Source organism: Ptychodera flava, chromosome 15 (genome assembly GCF_041260155.1).
Source record: "Ptychodera flava strain L36383 chromosome 15, AS_Pfla_20210202, whole genome shotgun sequence".
NCBI lineage: Eukaryota > Metazoa > Hemichordata > Enteropneusta > Ptychoderidae > Ptychodera > Ptychodera flava.
The window spans coordinates 20,558,125-20,576,690 of NC_091942.1; the positions used below are offsets into that span (position 1 = coordinate 20,558,125).

An 18,566-nucleotide genomic window follows, 5' to 3' on the forward strand; every position below is an offset into this window, starting at 1 on the left:
TCCCCTCACCCCGGTCTCTATTAGATAGGGAGAACAATAAAGGTTTTCTCCCGCCTGAAGTCAGTCTGCGTCGTCTTGGAAGCATAGGTCTAAACCTGGACCTCTGCAATGCTTGATAAGTTCTCTAAAATTATTCTGATAGATCTTGCACAAGATTTAGTTTTCGGGACTACTCTCTGCAGGCCCCCACCCCATCCATACCGTCAGATGTGGATCACTCCGTGTAAATATATGTACAGCATGCAATACCCATTGAAATCATCGATAGCAACACAAAACACTGACACTCCTGCACTCAAAGACCCTTGAGTCTCTGCTATACTTAGGTGATGTAGGCCACGGTCCGTGTGTAGGCATACATAACCAGTTTTATTAAATTGGCTGGAAATTTATTTGAAGCGGAACAGTTCAAATTAACTAACCTCTTAAATTATGTTACGGGTGAATGTCGTAATGTTCAGAGAATATCTGAGAGAATTGCAAGGTATTTTGATTGCAGCATATCTTACAGAAATGAAGCTGATTAGGCTTTAGACAGGCATGTTTATCCAACACCGACAGCATGAAATAGACCTACATCAAACTTGGGTTGTAGCATCGTAAGTTGTAATTTGCGTGTCGCAATTCATCAGAACATGTCACTTAATGAGGAACTGGATACGACTAGTCCCTACTAGTTCGGAAGAACGGTGACGCGGGAGCGTATTTTCTAAAGACTTCTTTCCCTAGTAAAACGGTTTTTGAATAAGTGCCCGGTCACATGACCATAAATATGCTCAATGTCGTCTACAGCTTTGAAACGATAGCAGATGCACGAGCATGATGGCCTGTTTCAGTGGTCATACGTCAAAGCACATTTTAAATAATGATATTCAAGAGCATAAGCATGTGGTGTGTTATAAAACACCTGTAACCTGGTCTTTATTCGAGCTGCAGTACCCATGTATTACCCCTCGGGGCCTTTCGCTAGCAGAAACGATAGTGATGTGTTTATGCCAATGTATGGCCCTCGGGGTAATAAAAGATCGCGCTACAGCCCTCATGACCAGACAGGCCTACGTGTTAACTATATATCGACATACGAAACTATTACGACAGTTTCACTTGCAAACGTAGAAATTTGTAATTTGAAAACAAATTTACACTCATATAAGGCTCATATAAAAACCATGAAGAGACATTTATTCTATTTACAGTTTTTATCAATTTATTACCAACTAAGACGCCAATAACAACAACGGCATGCGATCCAATAAATCCTATGTAAGATACAAATTTCTATCATTAAGAAGTAAAAATGTGAGTTACCCATAAAAAATGCTGACTTGTGAAAAGTACAAGGGTAATGTGCTTTAAAAGTTTATAGTATGCATATTGAGAGTGAAGGACTTAAACTTTTGCTCAAACTTTCATTAATGAAACTTTTGACTATAATCTTATCAAATCATGAATAAAAATTAGGGGTCATCGTGCAAATTTGGTACTGAAGAGACTAATTACCTAAAATTTCCTGATATTTGAGCTTCAAAATGACCCCTATCGGGGAAAAATAAAATTTTCGATTCGCGAAAAACTAAGACGGTGAAAACTTTTCTTACACCAAGAGTTTTAAAATGAACCCCAACAAGTGGTATATCAGAATATAATTGATAAAATTTGAAAGCCCGGATATACTTCCCCTAGGTGCGTTCCCCATAAAAATTGTGATAACACGATGTAACAAACAACAAGTCGATGTCTAAACAAGGTACTGTCATCACAACGATTGTGCAGAAAGATATACCAACTTCTTAAAATCAATATTATTACAAGTAAAACGTGATTTCCATCTGTAGGTCATATAAGTATTGCGCCAATCAAGGAAAGTAAAATTGGTATAGAGATTAAGGCTATGATTTTATGTATGCACCTCCATACCATCATTAATAAAAAGCTTACATGCTAAGCGACTGCATCGTGATAAGCACTTTTATCGATGAAATTGAAACTGTATGTTTATGTGCAAGCGTAGAGTTCTACTCTCATCGACATGTGGTCTTGCCAAGTCAAGGGGTAAAACCGGACATACTGAGAGGTGAAGGCGTCGGTGACTAAGTCATGACAAACGATAGTGTTCCTGTCGTTGTTTCCTTGAAAGACCTGAAATGTAAGCAAGAGAACGATATCATTGACAAGGTAGTGACAGACTTCTTTCCTGACTGTTAGCTATGATGATGCGCACTACGAATTTATGGGAATCCCAGAGAGCAAATACTAGGAATTCATTGCGAAATAACATTCCACGACACAGTTGCGTACTTGCACCGTCCCTCCACCCACTGTGGTATTTGTTATGTTTTTTTGTCCTCAAATGATCTATAATTCATAGCAAACGTTCGACAACACACAAATTACCTTCATATGGGTAATAAAACCAAGATCGACTACACGAGTGTCCTACACTTCTTTCGCAATTTCAGCAGTTACAGATACACTGACTCTCCACGGGCCGAGAGCATTTTTGTACCGATATTCAATGCAATATCGGCTTTGTAGAACTGCAAAAACTTGAATGTTTTCTCATACCTTCCCAGAGTGATCATCGTTCTGGACGTATTTCCAGCCTTGACCGTCGTTGTATGCCAGTTGAAACGTCTTCACCCATTGGTCGTAATCACCTCGACCCTAATAATGAATAATGATACATATCGATTTTTTTATTTTGCTAAGTGCATTATTTATTTTCAAAAGTCTGTACACTTGTAATAAATAATTTTCCATCCATGGCCAGAAGTCGGGATTTTTTCATTTTAGACATTTTTACATTTTAGTAGTGCATGTTTGACATCTTAGGTCGGAACTAACGTGACCAAAAATAGCCAAACTTGCAAACCAATCGTGTATCATGCAGACCGAACATGTACGCACCTATCGTACGCACCTAAATAATTTCTAAAATGTCTAACGCGTATGTTAGGTCGCAACTAACGTGCCTAAAATGCAAAACGTGCAAACCTATCGCGTATTGTGCAGACCTAACGTGTAAGAACCCATCGTGTCGAAAATGTTTAACGTGTATACCATTTTAGGGCGTAAAGATAAGTCCTATTCTATCATGCCAATTGTAAAAACCTAAAGAGTAACGTAACAACCTGACATGTAATAGACCTAACTTATCTAAAATGTCTAACTTGTACATGGTGTATGTCATTTTAGGTTCTCAACATGAGTCAAAATGTATCATGCTAATCGTGCAAACCTATCTTGTAACATGCCGACCTACCATCTTAGGACCTAACGTGTCTAAAAGGTCTAACGTGTAGACTTTTACTGTGTTCAGTCATGCACGTTTGCCTTACACGTTTGGGTTCTATAATGTACAATGGTATACAATTGCCCATAGCACGTTAGCTTCAACAATGTGAAAACATGCATTTTCACCAAATACTGGCCATAGCTCTAATTTTCTCACCTGCGTTGCCACTTTTGTAATAGTTTTCTCACGACCTAAATTGATTTGCAGCCACTGGCCGACAGTATTAACCTGAGCACACCAGGAATGTGACCCGGAACCGGCGTAGTTCAGTCTTCCTTGGTGGGACATATGATTGGAATCGTGGCTACCACTCGCTGTTATCTGCCAGTCTGGTATTTCCCCACTCTCAATTCCGACGGGGACGGCACCACAACTTGAGACACCTGCATCGTATCAAAAGACAAGTACATCTTAGTTCTTCAAAAATAAAATACTGAAAGCCGCCATGCCCTGATAGAGATGTGGACATCCGAGAGTCTGTACAATACCTGACTAATGCATAATATTGAAGTTTATACAAAATCACTTGGCTTGAATCAACAAGGAGGATGCCGATATAGAAATAGAAGTACTTTACGGACTTTCTAGCCATTGTTTTGTAACAAACGACAAAATGAAACGACAATTTAGCTCTTTCTTCGGCTAAGTGTAAGAATTAAAATAAAATATCGTTCACGGTATACTTGTGCATTTGTTGAGTTCGTTATTTCCTGTCAAAAGTTTACTGTACTGATACGATTTAATTAGTTGGAAACCATACAATTAATTAACGTTAGAATTCCCAACGGCAACTTCTTATGAGTTACCCAGACAAAGCGTGGATATGGTCCATTGATGTTATGTTACGGTACAATTGTTAATGCACCTCGGAACTTATATTCAGATTCTCAAACTTTTAGTATACGGTTTTGGTCTACCACTTGTAGGGGTTAGTTTTTTTAGGAGTGAATAAAACTTTCACATGAGTGACGGTCATTTTGAATCAATTTCAAGTGTCAGGAAATATTTGGTAATTTCTTTTTCAAGTACCAAATTTTGCACGGTGATCTTTGATTTTTATCCTTGATTTCGCAAGGAAACGGTTCAAAGTTCTAAGTCTTTTGATTTCGAGGCGCAAACTACGTTAGGTCAGTGAAAATCTAAAGACAGGGAAGTATAAGGAGAGTAGCCACACTTACCTTTTTCCCTTTCACAGATGTAACCCATGCGATTCGTACAAGGGGCAGCGTTCCATGCATTCCATTCATATTCAAAATGCAGACAATCTCCGTCATTACCATCATTGCTTGGTTGGTTTGTATACCAATTGCTATACGTAATCTATGGGATGGAGAATTCCCCCAGCAATCATAATTGTGTTCCCCAGTAAAGTAGTCAAAAACATGAAATTACACGGCGCTGTTTTACGGATATGTAAAACGTCCCCTTTGTGAGTAATCAGATGTCTCTTTTGCGGAAGAAAATGCATAAGAGGATGGCACACGCCAGACAACTTGAACTGATCCGTTGGCTTATAGTTGGGAGAGCGTCCGAATTGAATACCCTAAACGTCGGTTCAAATCCTACACAGGTCATTTTTCCAACCTAAAAAATATTTGCAGTGTAGAGACGATCAGACAGACAGACAGATAGATAGATAGATAGATAGATAGATAGATAGATAGATAGATAGATAGATAGATAGATAGATAGATAGATAGATAGATAGATAGATATACTTACCGGGGTATCATCTTCCCACTTCCAAACGCCCTCCTGTGTGATATCGTTAGCACCGAGCCACATATATACTTTGCCTTCAGTATACCCTGATATAAACGTGGGAGAGAGTTTATCTTAAAATGGGCAATCTAAATTTGTTTTAGGATGTTTAGTATGCATGTCTAAATGCTGTTGAAGAGTCAATTGATAGTTAGTAATTCTCAATAACAGTAATCAGATTTGAGATATGTAAACGAATAACGAGGTTAACATTTGTCAGGGGTAAGCAGTTCAGTTTCAGGTAAACAGTATCGAAAGAAATAGGACTTCTTCAATGAATACCATACGAACAAAGCAGTATTCAAATCACTATTCAGTCTCGATTATCAAATGACCAACCTCTCAACCACAGGTTTTCTTCAAGATTATTTATCTTGGCCAGTGTACCACCCAATGCAATACACACAGTCCTTGCTTCATGGTATGTGTAGAGTGGAGATTGGTACGCGTAGTAGCGTTTTCCCTTGAAATAATCCCAACCAGACTCACAGGCTGTAGTGAAAAACATAGAGTCGGCGTCCTCTCAATACAGTGAGTCAGGCGCACTTTGAGAAATTAATATTTCAAAAAGGTGTGCAAAAAATGTTGTCAACAATTTGCTCCCGTTTTGAAAAAATTGCACGAGATATATTTTTTTTCTTTCAAAAAGTGTCCATGATGGGCTTTCATACTATAGACCTAACGATTGTCTGCTACTGAAAAAAAAGCAGAACTAATACCAGTCATGGTAAGTTGTCAATCTCCAAGTACTTCTTTCTCATATATTGTCATTTACGATCCCCGCCACAGATGCACGTTTTGCACGACAGTTGGGTGTATCGATGTTGCATGAGAGTCTAATCGAGCGCCTGTGATCCTCATATTCTGTTTCAGGAATCGATCTGCAACTTTCGACGGTTGCTTCTACAGCAATTACATTATTTCGACGCCCCGAAACAAACTGCATGTCATTTGAATTATATTATCAATGGTCGATAGACAGTGTTAAAAAATGAACAGAACACTTACCATATTGGCCACTACAATAGGAAACGTGGCAAGAACGCCGAATAAGAAGAATAGATGGGGCGTGGAGTTCTTCGCCATCTTGTCAGTACCACAGAATTTTAAATCTAAAACATAAACAAATTAATGAACCAAAAAACTAACTAATTTATCGGAGCTGTGAATGGGAATAATCACTTGTAAGCCCATGAGGCAAAGCAAATCATGAACTCAAAGAGCTATTTTATAAAGGATTCATTAGAGACGTCTTGCTGTTTAGACAACCACAATGCACTGTGATGTTCCACTTTAATTATAACAGTAGTGAAAATTGTACAATTCTAGCCCGTGTATGCTGCTTGGGGACAGATGTTCGGCTTCTCAAATTATTACAGTTCTGTCCTTACCTATCGCTTATTAAGGCAAAGTTCGAAACTTTTGGAATGAGTATTAAAAGTTTTCACAGTCTTAGTTTTGTGAAGGTCAAAAAATTATTTTCTCTATAAAATTAACACCTGGATGGCGGCCATTTTGAATTTCGGATATGAATAAATAATCGGTAATTTGTTTCTCTAGTACCCAAAGTTGCGTGGTAACCCTCAATTTTTAAACTTTGATTTGTCAAGAAAATGGTTCAAAGCTTCACTGTGGAAAGTTTGAGCAAATGTGTAAATTTTGAGGTGCATACTTCCTGAAAAGATATACTGTACATATCTAATATTCACCATTTGAAGTTGCAAGTAACGCATAAGAAGTTTTTTAATAAAATGAATTAGTGCACGCTCATGGCGACTAAAAATGAAATGTCGAGCAATCGAAATTTCACTTCAGATCCTTTAAAAAAAACTTTCAAAAATAGAATGTTAAACAAACGTTGAAAAAACCGAGAACATTAACTTTGACCTAAATTTTGCCGTGGCAGTGGCAGTGCTTAATGCTTGCAAGGGACTGATCATGTACCCTAGCAGCATGACCATTCCCATCACATGGAAAGTGTGGCATTTGATTGGCGTACCTCGACAAAAATTCGATAAAAAGGCAAACAGACGTTCATGACCACTCATTACGCCACAGAAGAGTAGGGGCATTATCACTTTGAGCCTCCCAGGACGTCGATGGTAGACTGAAAGCGGTGGTATATGAAATGAAAGAATTTTATGTGTCAACGCCCCCACCCTACAACGTGTTCTGAACGCAGTTTACAGTTGAGGTAACACACTTTGGTGTTTGGAGCCGGGGTGTTTCACTTTCGCCCCATTAGTTTGCACTGTGTGCTTCTTCGCTTGATCGTAAACTTGACTTTTCGGCATCCGCAAAAACTTCTTTGATATGCGAAAATAAAAATGAAAATATGAAAAATGTATCACTTACTATTTATACAGGTGCAATTTTGATCAATAAATGATAAGTCAGGGCTCCGATGAAAGCGTGTCCTTATTTGATGTGCCAGTCGGCCAGGTGCTATTTAAAATGATATGTCTTCTGGCCGGGTGCGCGCTCGCGAGTAAAGTAGCGTTCCTTGCGTGCATGCGTTGTTGTCCTTATAGCTGTTCACGTTTCAATGCTGTTTGTTTGTATCAACAATAGACAGTAGAGGGACAGTAGAAGGGAAAATCTCAGGCGAACCCCTTTACTGTCTATTAGGGACTGGACATAAATTACAAGGGGGGGGGTGTTTTTCGAAACACCGCTGCATCAAAAATAGTGACGTTCAAAAGTTCATGCACAAAAGTTAGTGACCCCCCCCCCTTATCCGTGCATGAAAATAAGTGACCCTCCCCTGTTACTCAATACCCCCAACAAACCCGCAATGTGTTTAAGACCCCCTTCTGACTTGCTATACTTTTGAAGTCCCCCTTCCCAAAAGGAAGGCAAAATGTGGCCGATATCACGCTTTGTTCAGAAAATATCAAATCATATGTGTGACAGAGTGATAATTCATGTGGCAGGTAAAGGTGCAAGCGTGTACAAAAAAATGTAATTTTTAGATTTCATCGATACTGTTGATTCCCTATACATGGTAGTCTACTATTATAACAAAAATATGAACGGATATTTTCCAATATAAAACCAGCAATATCTGTTCATCTATAGACGTTTAATAACTGATATAAATATACTTGATTAGCATGGGTTGTTTACAAGTGCACATGTGAACAAGATATTTGATTTCGCTCAAAATGTTGATCCACTATACATGGGAGTCTATGACAAAACTGTAAAAAAAAAATTCACAATTAAAAATATGCACTATTTGTGCATATATGGACCCTGAATAATTGACATAATTGTATTTGATTAGAAGAGGGTGGTAACGTGCATCTGTGTACAAGAACTTTGTTTTTGGAATTTCGCATAAAATGTTGATCAATTATACATTGTAGTCTATGACGAAACTATGAATAATTTTTTTTAAATACAAAACTTGGCAAATCTGTGTATTTATGTATGCTTGATTATGGATATTTATGTTCTTGATTAGACTAGAGTGGTTACAAGTCCATGTATGTGCAAGTACATGCTACTCTTAGGACCTTTATTGTTGTCTGGGGTGTCGAAGAAACTTATTGAATTGACCACATTACGTCTCATTGAATTTGTATAAATTTTCGAACACAAGATATAATGTCAAAATATCAACTTTTTCCTCCTCGTGTTCCAACCGGTATAAAAGCACGATATCTCCAGTCAATGTGAGTGTATTAGTCTGTACGTCCTATAAAACCAGATCTTTGTAAAATGTAACCCGTGAGCCATCCTGCGCAGTGTTTTCGCTACTGGCGAAAAATTAATATCTTTACTCGCCCGTACACGCTCCCATTGTGTTTCAACGGAGCCGGCAAAATGAGTTTCCAAAGTAGCTTGCGGAAGGAAAGGCTGGAATCCGGATGTAATACCTCTGGCTTGCTTTTGCTGGCTGATATATCTCAAGAATCTCAACATCCAAAGTGGTGTGCTGTATTACAGTATGAGATACTTTAGAATCTTTCAAGCAACTGAATAATCTACCTGTCGTCTATTTGAGTTGTGACTTGTGTAAAGAAATGACTGATGAGGACACATCTAAATTCAAATATTAACCTTTTTTGAAACACAAAATTTCAGAAAAACAGGTCTCCAAAAGCGCACAAAGAGGGCTTATTGACACTATCACTATGGACGTCAGTTACAGATATTATAACGGGGCTCAGTTGTCCACGTTTTTATTGTTGACTGTTTGACCCTTTATTATTAACTTACATTTTTCCCAAACTGGCGAAATAAGACAATCCCCTCCCGCCAATTGCATATTAGGAGGATTATGCAAATATAAGGGAACTACCAACCAACTCAGATACCTTGAACAATTGTTGTTCATATGGATTTTATAGTGGTTTGCTAGACCAGATCTTGCAAACATTCCCCTAAATGTACGTACCCGCCCCCTCCGAGTTTGAACCACTCCCCGGTGCATGGAACATCCACACTGGGCGCCAAAACATACATTTAGATGTTCCACGATAAAAAGCGGGTGCGCATGTTTGAAACTGAGACAAATAGATGTAGTACTCTTAGAAGTAAGGACACTTTATGGTTGCATTGCTTGGTACTATTTTAAGTTTAAATGGACTATTTGCATATATAGGTGTATATATGATCCATAAAGTAAAATTCTTGTTTCTATTAGAGTAACCTCAGCTTTGATGTGCGACAAAGGCTGGTCAGACCTTTTGTGTGTGTATACATTTGTTTGTTTATTTGTTTGTATGTTTGTTATTTATTCAACTTTCTATGATATTGTATGTTTGCTTGTTTATCTATTTGTTTATGTTTTTCTGGTTGTTTACTATTAACTTATGTATTTGTATGCTTGTTTGTGTGTTTATTTTTGTTGTTTTTTTCCTGGTACCCCTGTGGACTGTCCGGCAGGCTAATGCAATAGAGTGGCGACAAAAGCCTTTTGACATAGTCCTGCTCACGGACATTGGCCATTAAACCATTGAGTTAACGAACGCCTGTGATGTATTGATCGAAATGTCTATGGTCATAGCATGGAGCTAAAAAAAGGATATGCGCTTTCACAGTCTTCGTAAGGGAGCGTTCAGTTATTACGGCCGGGGATGGGCCGGCCAAATCGGGGGGGGGGGGGCAGGTAAAATTTGGAAACTGCAAAGGGGGTCATGTAATTTTTAAACAGCTCAGAGGGGGTCACTTAATTTTCAAAAGTATCCGTCTCGTCAAAAAGCAGTTTCAGTGTTCAGAAATATTCTGGGAGATAAAAATGATTCGCTGCATGATTTCATTCTCTGGAGTCGCATAACTATAAATCTGAACAAAAGTATAATCATCTGTCACATGAACATCTTTACTTGGCAACTCTGAGGCTTGTTTTTTTTTTTTTTTTTTGTAAATTGAGCTCACTGAGGGCAATGAACAATTCCTATTTCTTACATATTAGAGATATAACAAGTTTTGTCAGGAAAATTGTTTAACAGTTACCTGTAGACTATTAGTACCATGAAAAGTTATAGGTGAAATTCCAATATCATTATTGTTGTCAACATCTGAACTTTCAAATACCCTATTTGAATCAAGTACATTTGTATCAATTATCAAACATCTATAAAAGCACAAATTACTTTAGTTTAGCATTGTAAAAAAAATAGTCATAGTTTTCCCATTGACTCCAATGTATAGTGAATCAGCATTTCGGTGAAATTCCAAGATCCAATTTCTTGCACACATATCAACCTTTAACCATTCTAGTCTAAGTACCTTAAAATGAATTATCAAATGTCTATAAATACACAGATTTAGATAGTTTTGTATTGGAAAAAAATAATTCATAGTTTCCACACAGACTACCATGTGAAGCGAATCAACATTCGGTGAAATTCTGAAATCCAATTTCTTGCACAAATATCCATTTGTAACCACCCTAGTCTAATCGAGTACATTAATATTAATAATCGAGAATACATAAATACACAGGCTTACCTATTTTTGTATTTGAAAAAAATTATTCAGTTTCCTCATACATTCCTTGTATAGTGAATCAACATTATCAACAGCTGATTATCAATTAAGTCCAAATAACAAATTTTGTACACACACAGTTGCGCAAATATATTGCGAACCACCTGTAAAATTTCTGTCAGATCCCTTTGAGGGGTAATTTCAACATTATAGCAAATCAGAAGGGGAAATTTTAACATTAACACCTTGTGAGTTTGTAAGGAGGGTCATTTAAAAAAATATTTTAATTTTGTGTTATTGTACGATGAGATTGTGAACATTTCATTCACTCCATGAACTTGAAATAAATGGTTTTATACATTGATTTTAAGTGATTTTCGTGAAAAACAGTGAATTTTCATAGTGGGGTTGTAGCAAATCAGGCATGGTGACCCCATGATCTATTTTTACTTACTTTTTCATTGTAATATACCAGAATTCAAATATGCCTACTTTACAATATGGCAATAGTTTCATTTTTTCCGATCACACATCCTCAAGCAAACAATGTTGCAATATATTTTCTCAGTATTTTTGCTTGTTATATCAACTTCAATCTCTTGTTTTACATTTTATCATATTCAGTATATTCAGCTTATCAACATAAGCTGTACATGCATGTGTTATGTACACTTACATTGCTCCGTTAAGTTGCATTTCAGGCTAGCCATAAATTGATATATCAATATACACACTGCTGCATATTCATACTCAGGCTGTGTAAACAAACTTAAAGCGTTTCAACATCATTAAAAAATAAGTGTAAAAATGACATTGACACACAAAACGATGTTGAGAAAAAAATACTGAGTTTAACATATCCACTCACATCTTGTTCACTCTCTTGGACAATGTACGATTGTAAAATGACAAATACAGGTAGACATATAGGAATAGCAGTATACACGTACCAACATACATGGAGATACACTTTTTTGTGTATCATAGTCAACACATATATTGTTACGTGCAGAGAAAACGAACAAAAGGGTGAACTCAGCAGTTAACGTTTAAACAAAATTTATTACGAAAATAAAACTAATTGCTAAGTCAGGGATAGAGTACAAGCTTTAAAAGTGTACAGACTACTTATCTCAGCTGGGACGGCAAAGCTCCAGTCTCAGAGTTGTAACAGTCAGTCGGATGAATGAACAGTCCTTTGGCTTGCAGGCTTGAAACTGCACAAAGTCCACAGTATAAATCCAGCGTTGGCAGTGAAGGTCTTGAAAGGTCTTGAGAATGACTACTGCTGGAGTTTAGTAACACACAAGAGACACGATCCCAAAAGTCTGACTGGAAGCTGAGCACGTCCCTTTTATAAAGGCATATAAGAACAATCTAGAACTTTTATTGACATGCTAATTACTGTTCTAAAATTATCTCCCTTACACAACTAATCAACTTTCCAGAACATTCCAAACATGACTAATTGAATTCAAGGTTGTGAGGTCATCAAGGGCAGTGACCTTGAGAATGTTCTAGACTAATTGAACTCAGGTCATGATGAGTGTGGGGGAAATGACCTACATAACACACCCCCTCTTCAAAAAAAAGAAATTTTTCAAAGAAAATTCTTTCTTTTGCAAATGTAATCTTGAAAAAGATTTAAGTACTCAAAATTTGTTTACTCTAAAGTAAAATTTCTTGAAAGTGAACAACAATAAACTCTAAATACGAGAGAGACAGTCTGCAATTAAATTGTCTCTGCCTTTGATATGTCTAATATCAAGATTAAACTCCTGTAACATTAAACTCCATCTTAGCAATCTCTGATTTTTGCCTTTAAATTTCTGCAGAAAAACAAGAGGGTTGTGATCAATATAAACCACTATTGGCTGATTTGAAGAAGTAACATAAACTTCAAAATGCTGTAAAGCTAATATCAAAGATAAACACTCTTTTTCAATTGTAGAGTAGTTTCTCTGGGATTTGTTAAATTTGCGTGAAAAATGCAAACAGGATGATCTATACCATGACTATCCTCTTGCAATAAAACAGCACCAGCAGCCGTATCACTAGCATCCACAGCTAATTTGAATGGCAAAGTGAAATCTGGTGCAGACAACACTGGGGCACTTTGCAGTATGGCTTTAAGTGTATCAATGCCTGTTGGCATTGCTCTGACCAACAAACTTTACTTTCTTTTTAAGTAAGTTAGTCAAAGGCTCAGTAATTGTGGAGAAATTTGGACAGAATTTTCTGTAGTAACCAGCCATACCGAGAAAGCGCATCAGTTGTCGTTTGCAGTTTGGTATGGGAAAACTTGAAATGGCACTGATTTTGGCATCAACAGGTTTTACCTCACCCTGTCCTACAGTATGTCCGAGGTAAGTCACCCTCGCCTAACCAAACTCAGATTTGGCAAGGTTGACAGTCAACATTGCTTTACTCAGTCTCTCAAAGAACTTCCGCATGAGCTTGATGTGTTCCTCCCAGTGTCACTATACAGGATGACGTCGTCAACGTAAGCTGCACACCCGTCTAGCCCGGATATGACGTCGTTGATCATCTGTTGGAACGTTGCCGGAGAGTTCTTCATTCCGAATGGCATCACCTTGTACTGGAACAATCCGTCTGGTGTAACAAAGGCGGATATTTCACGAGCACGATCCGTCAGAGGGACTTGCCAAAATCCCTTCAGTAGGTCAAATTTCGTCACATACTTGGCTTTTCCCACTCGGTCGATGCAGTCATCAATCCTCGGGATTGGGAAAGTGTCTGTCTTTGTTAAAGTGTTGACCTTCCTAAAGTCCGTGCACATACGATAACTGTGATCTGATTTGGGAACAAGTATGCACGGCGAACTCCAGTTACTTTTACTGGGTTCAATAAAGTCATTGTCCAGCAGGTATTTGACTTCTTTCTGGAGATATTTTGCTTTCGTTGGATTCAGTCTGTATGGATGTTGTTTTACAGGCTTACTGTCCCCAACATCAACGTCGTGATAGATGACGTTGTCCTCATTGGAACATCTTGAAACAGGTGTTTATATTCATGGAGCAGTTCTTTCACCTGTTGTTGTTGTTCTGGCTGGAGGTGTGCCAACTTTGTAGACTCCAGCTTCTCCAGGATTTCTGAGTTCTGAAGCTTGACCGAGCCCAGCTTTGAGTTTAGAGTATTTTTCACTCAAGTCAGTTTCAGTATCACTATCTTCATAATGGTTTGAACTGACTGCACTGACAGGCTGAGTTATAGTAGGATTATCCCTATCCAATATGGCTTAAGCATATTTATGTGACATAGCTGTTTTTGTTTTCGCCTGTCAGGTGTTGTTATGATGTAATTTAAATCACTCAATTTCTTATCAATTAGATATGGCCCAAAGTAACGAGCATGGAGTGGTTTGCCAGGAATTGGAAGTAGAACAGAACTTTTTGACCTGGTTCAAACTTCCGTTTTGAGGTGCTTTTATCATATCTGGTTTCATTGACTGCTGAGATGACTCAAGATTTTCTCTGGCTAATTCACATGCTTTAGAGAGTTTCAGTACGAAAATCTGACACATATTGCAAAATATTCAGACAATCATCATCGTCTGATAGGAATTTCTCTTTAACGAGCTTAAGTGGGCCACGGACTGTATGTCCAAATACAAGCTCAAATGGGCTAAAACCAAGAGACTCCTGAATTGACTCTCTAACAGCAAAGAGCAAAAATGAATTCCTTCATCCCACTGCTTCTCTGTGTCAAAACAGTAGGTCCTAATCATGTTTTTCAAAGTTTGATGAAATCGCTCAAGAGCACCCTGACTTTCTGGATGATAGGCGGATGACCTATACTGTTTAATGCCTAGCTGATCCATTACTTGTTGAAAATACCAGACATAAAGTTGGAGCCTTGATCGGACTGGACACATTTAGGGAGGCCAAATAAAGTGAAAAATTTGACTAAAGCTCTCACTATAGTCTTTGTCTTTATATTTCTCAGTGGTATGGCTTCTGGGAACCGAGTTGATGTACACATTATTGTCAGCATGTACTCATTTCCTGATCTTGTTTTTGGTAAGGGCCCAACACAGTCTATTAGTATCCTACTAAATGGTTCTTGAAATGCAGGAATTGGTTGTAAAGGGGCCTTTGGAATGGTCTGATTTGGCTTTCCTACCATTTGACATGTGTGACAAGTTTTACAGAAATGTGCTACATCCTGCCTGAGATTAGGCCATAAAAGTGACTGAGAATTTTATGATAAGTTTTCCTGACTCCTAAGTGACCAGCCCAGGGCGTTTCATGGGCCAGGCGCAATATTTCAGCACGATAGGGCTTTGGAACCACAATTTGATGTTTTATAGCCCAGTCGTCATCAACCAAGACATCTGGAGGTCTCCATTTACGCATGAGAATACCAGATTTTGTATAATAGGAAACAGAGCTATCTGAAGTTTTACTTCATCATCTACCCTGTCAAACAAAGACAAATATCTGGGTCTTTGTGTTGTTCTGCAATGAGATTTGATCTAGAAAATGTCTGACTTTGGTCAGCAGAAGTTTTACTGGAAGTTTCAAATACTGGAAGTTTCAAATCCACGAGGGATAACGGAATGCTCCGTGTCAAACACCTGACTGAGAAAGGTGTCATTTAAGTCAACATCTGTGACATTATTTTTGAGAGTATTTTGATTCTCAGAAGTTTTCTTTGACATGGCTCGAGTAATGGCACATGAAGGAAATAAATCGGGTATCTCTTGTTCAATTGGCTCTGGATCCTGATCTAAACTAGGTTTATCAGTCACAAGTGGATTAGTAATGACCTTTTCCAAAGCAAGGTCGTTTCCAAGCGGAAGGTGAATCCCTTCAAAAGCAAAGAAGACGTAATACCTAAAGTCACAGGTCCAGAAACAAAGTCGGAAGACAAATAGACATTATGGAGAGGAACAGGAATGTAGTCATTACAATCTACCCCCTTAATAAGAACTTTAGAACCTGAAAATGACTTTTCAGAAAACGGCAGGGTATCTGCCAACAAAAGAGACTGGGAAGCCCGGTATCTCTTAAAATTTTGACAGGGGTAGCGGAAGAGAAATCACTAGAAAGTGATATAAAACCATCATGAATAAATGGTTCGAAAATACCCATAATGCTATCTTGAGAAGAATTGACCTTGACCTCATTAATTGGGGATAAGAGGGGTTTAACCTCAGAAAATGTGTTACACACATTATTAGACTCTAATTGAGTTGATGAAGAAATAAAGCCGGTGGGCTTAGATCCACTTTGACCACTTTGACCTTCACGTTTTCTTTTCAATTTGAAACACTCTGACATTAAATGGCCGTCTTTCTTACAATAATTACAAGAAAGTGTACCAAACTGTTTGTCAGAAGGAGATTGAGACTTGGGATCTGATGATGTGGGAGTGTTACTTGAACTGTGTGAACTGCTGTCATTTGATTTCCTACTCTCCTTTGAGAAATTCTTGGATGAAAAGGAGGAGTTAAATTTACCTGCATTGTTTCTGTATGAAAAGGACTGGGATGGTTTGTTGAGAAAGGAAGATTTGTGGGTCAATGAATAATCATCGGCCAAACGTGCAGCAACCTCTAATGTATCTGCCTTTTGTTCATTGATAAACGTCTTGATGTCACTCCGGATGCACTTTTAAATTCCTCAATCAAAACAAGTTGTCGTAATTTGTCATAATTCTGACTGACCTTTTCAGAAGAGCACCAACGGTCAAACAGTTGTTCTTTTGTTCGAGCAAATTCAACGTAAGTTTGATCTTTCACCTTCTCACAATCCCTAAATTTCTGACGGTAAGCTTCAGGCACCAACTCATAACCCTTGAGAATTAATTCCTTCACAGAATCATAATCTGAAGCCTGCTCTACTGACAACTGAATGTAAATTTCTCTGGCTTTACCCACCAAAGCACTCTGCAAAAGCATAGACCAGGACTCCTTAGGCCAATTCAGACTCTGAGCAATTTTCTCAAAATGGAGAAAATATTTATCAACATCCTTTTCTTGGAAAGGGGGAACTAACCTGAAATGCTTAGTGATGTCAAAATTGTCTGAAGGGAAGAATTTTCCTGACTTTCCAAGCTCTAAACGTCTCATTTCTAACTGCAGTCGGTGTTCTGCTAATTCTCTTTCCTTTTCTTTTTCCTCTCTTTCTTTCTCCCTTTGTCTTTCTTCCATTTGCAATTCTTTTTCTTTCATTTCCAGTTCCCTCTCTTTCTGTCTTTCTTCCATTTCTAATCTTTCCTGCCTTTCTTTTCTTTCTGTCTTTCTTCTTCTTCCATTTGCAATTCTTTTTCTTTCATTTGTAATTGCATTTGTATTTTTTCTTTTTCTAATGCCAATTTTTTAAGCTCCAAATCTGCCTGAATTTCTAATTCTAATTTTTTGAGTTCGAAGGAAGACTCAGGCTCATAATCTTTTAAGGCAGACTCTTCAAAATGGCCAGAATTAACTAAATGTTTTGCAATCTTGAATTGAATTTCTCGCTTGCGCATAGATCTTTTGACATCTACTTTAAGGAAATTGGCCAGTGCTATGAGGTTGTCTTTTCTGAGGGAATTAAATGTGTCCTGATCAAGGTCATCCATAAATTCGTCTGGCTTAAATTCCGCCATGATTAAATTTCGCTGAGTTCACAGTATACAGTAGTTTTGAAAAGGCAGGCAAAATGTTGTCAAACGGCTCAAAATATTCGTATCCCGGACGAGCCCCCAATTTTGTTACGTGCAGAGAAAACGAACAAAAGGGTGAACTCAGCAGTTAACGTTTAAACAAAATTTATTACGAAAATAAAACTAATTGCTAAGTCAGGGATAGAGTACAAGCTTTAAAAGTGTACAGACTACTTATCTCAGCTGGGACGGCAGAGCTCCAGTCTCAGAGTTGTAACAGTCAGTCGGATGAATGAACAGTCCTTTGGCTTGCAGGCTTGAAACTGCACAAAGTCCACAGTATAAATCCAGCGTTGGCAGTGAAGGTCTTGAAGGTCTTGAGAATGACTACTGCTGGAGTTTAGTAACACACAAGAGACACGATCCCAAAAGTCTGACTGGAAGCTGAGCACGTCCCTTTTATAAAGGCATATAAGAACAATCTAGAACTTTTATTGACATGCTAATTACTGTTCTAAAATTATCTCCCTTACACAACTAATCAACTTTCCAGAACATTCCAAACATGACTAATTGAATTCAAGGTTGTGAGGTCATCAAGGGCAGTGACCTTGAGAATGTTCTAGACTAATTGAACTCAGGTCATGATGAGTGTGGGGGAAATGACCTACATAACACATATATTGTGAACATTGATACACCTATTTTCCCTTTGGCCATTGTTTACTTATAACTGTCAAGTCTCCTTGTCTACCATGTGATGCTCTCTGGCCTGATCTAGTATATAAGTATGGTTCACTACATGTCATGAGCGTCATATGGCACAATTACTGTTCTTCAGCTACATCAGTGTCAGAGCTATCTCTGTCACTGTCAGTATGCAATGACAGTGACACTGCCCGCAGGCAGTCGTCCCGGCGGTGGCAGTCCCCGGGTTGGTGGGTACCCATGCTTGTTACCC

The 18,566-nt window shown here is 38.1% G+C and overlaps 1 protein-coding gene across 1 annotated transcript; it reads right to left on the minus strand.

Annotated features, from left to right (window-relative positions):
• Positions 1-349: 349 nt before the first annotated feature.
• On the minus strand, positions 350-7,610 carry LOC139151487 (retinoschisin-like). Its single transcript, XM_070724319.1, has 8 exons — positions 7,412-7,610; positions 6,065-6,168; positions 5,396-5,548; positions 5,018-5,103; positions 4,474-4,615; positions 3,452-3,678; positions 2,566-2,664; positions 350-2,139 (listed from the first exon to the last, which is right to left on the minus strand). Exons 4-8 carry the CDS (start codon positions 5,078-5,080, stop codon positions 1,996-1,998), a joined length of 675 nt encoding a protein of 224 aa, XP_070580420.1. The 5' UTR covers positions 5,081-5,103; positions 5,396-5,548; positions 6,065-6,168; positions 7,412-7,610; the 3' UTR covers positions 350-1,995.
• Positions 7,611-18,566: the final 10,956 nt, after the last annotated feature.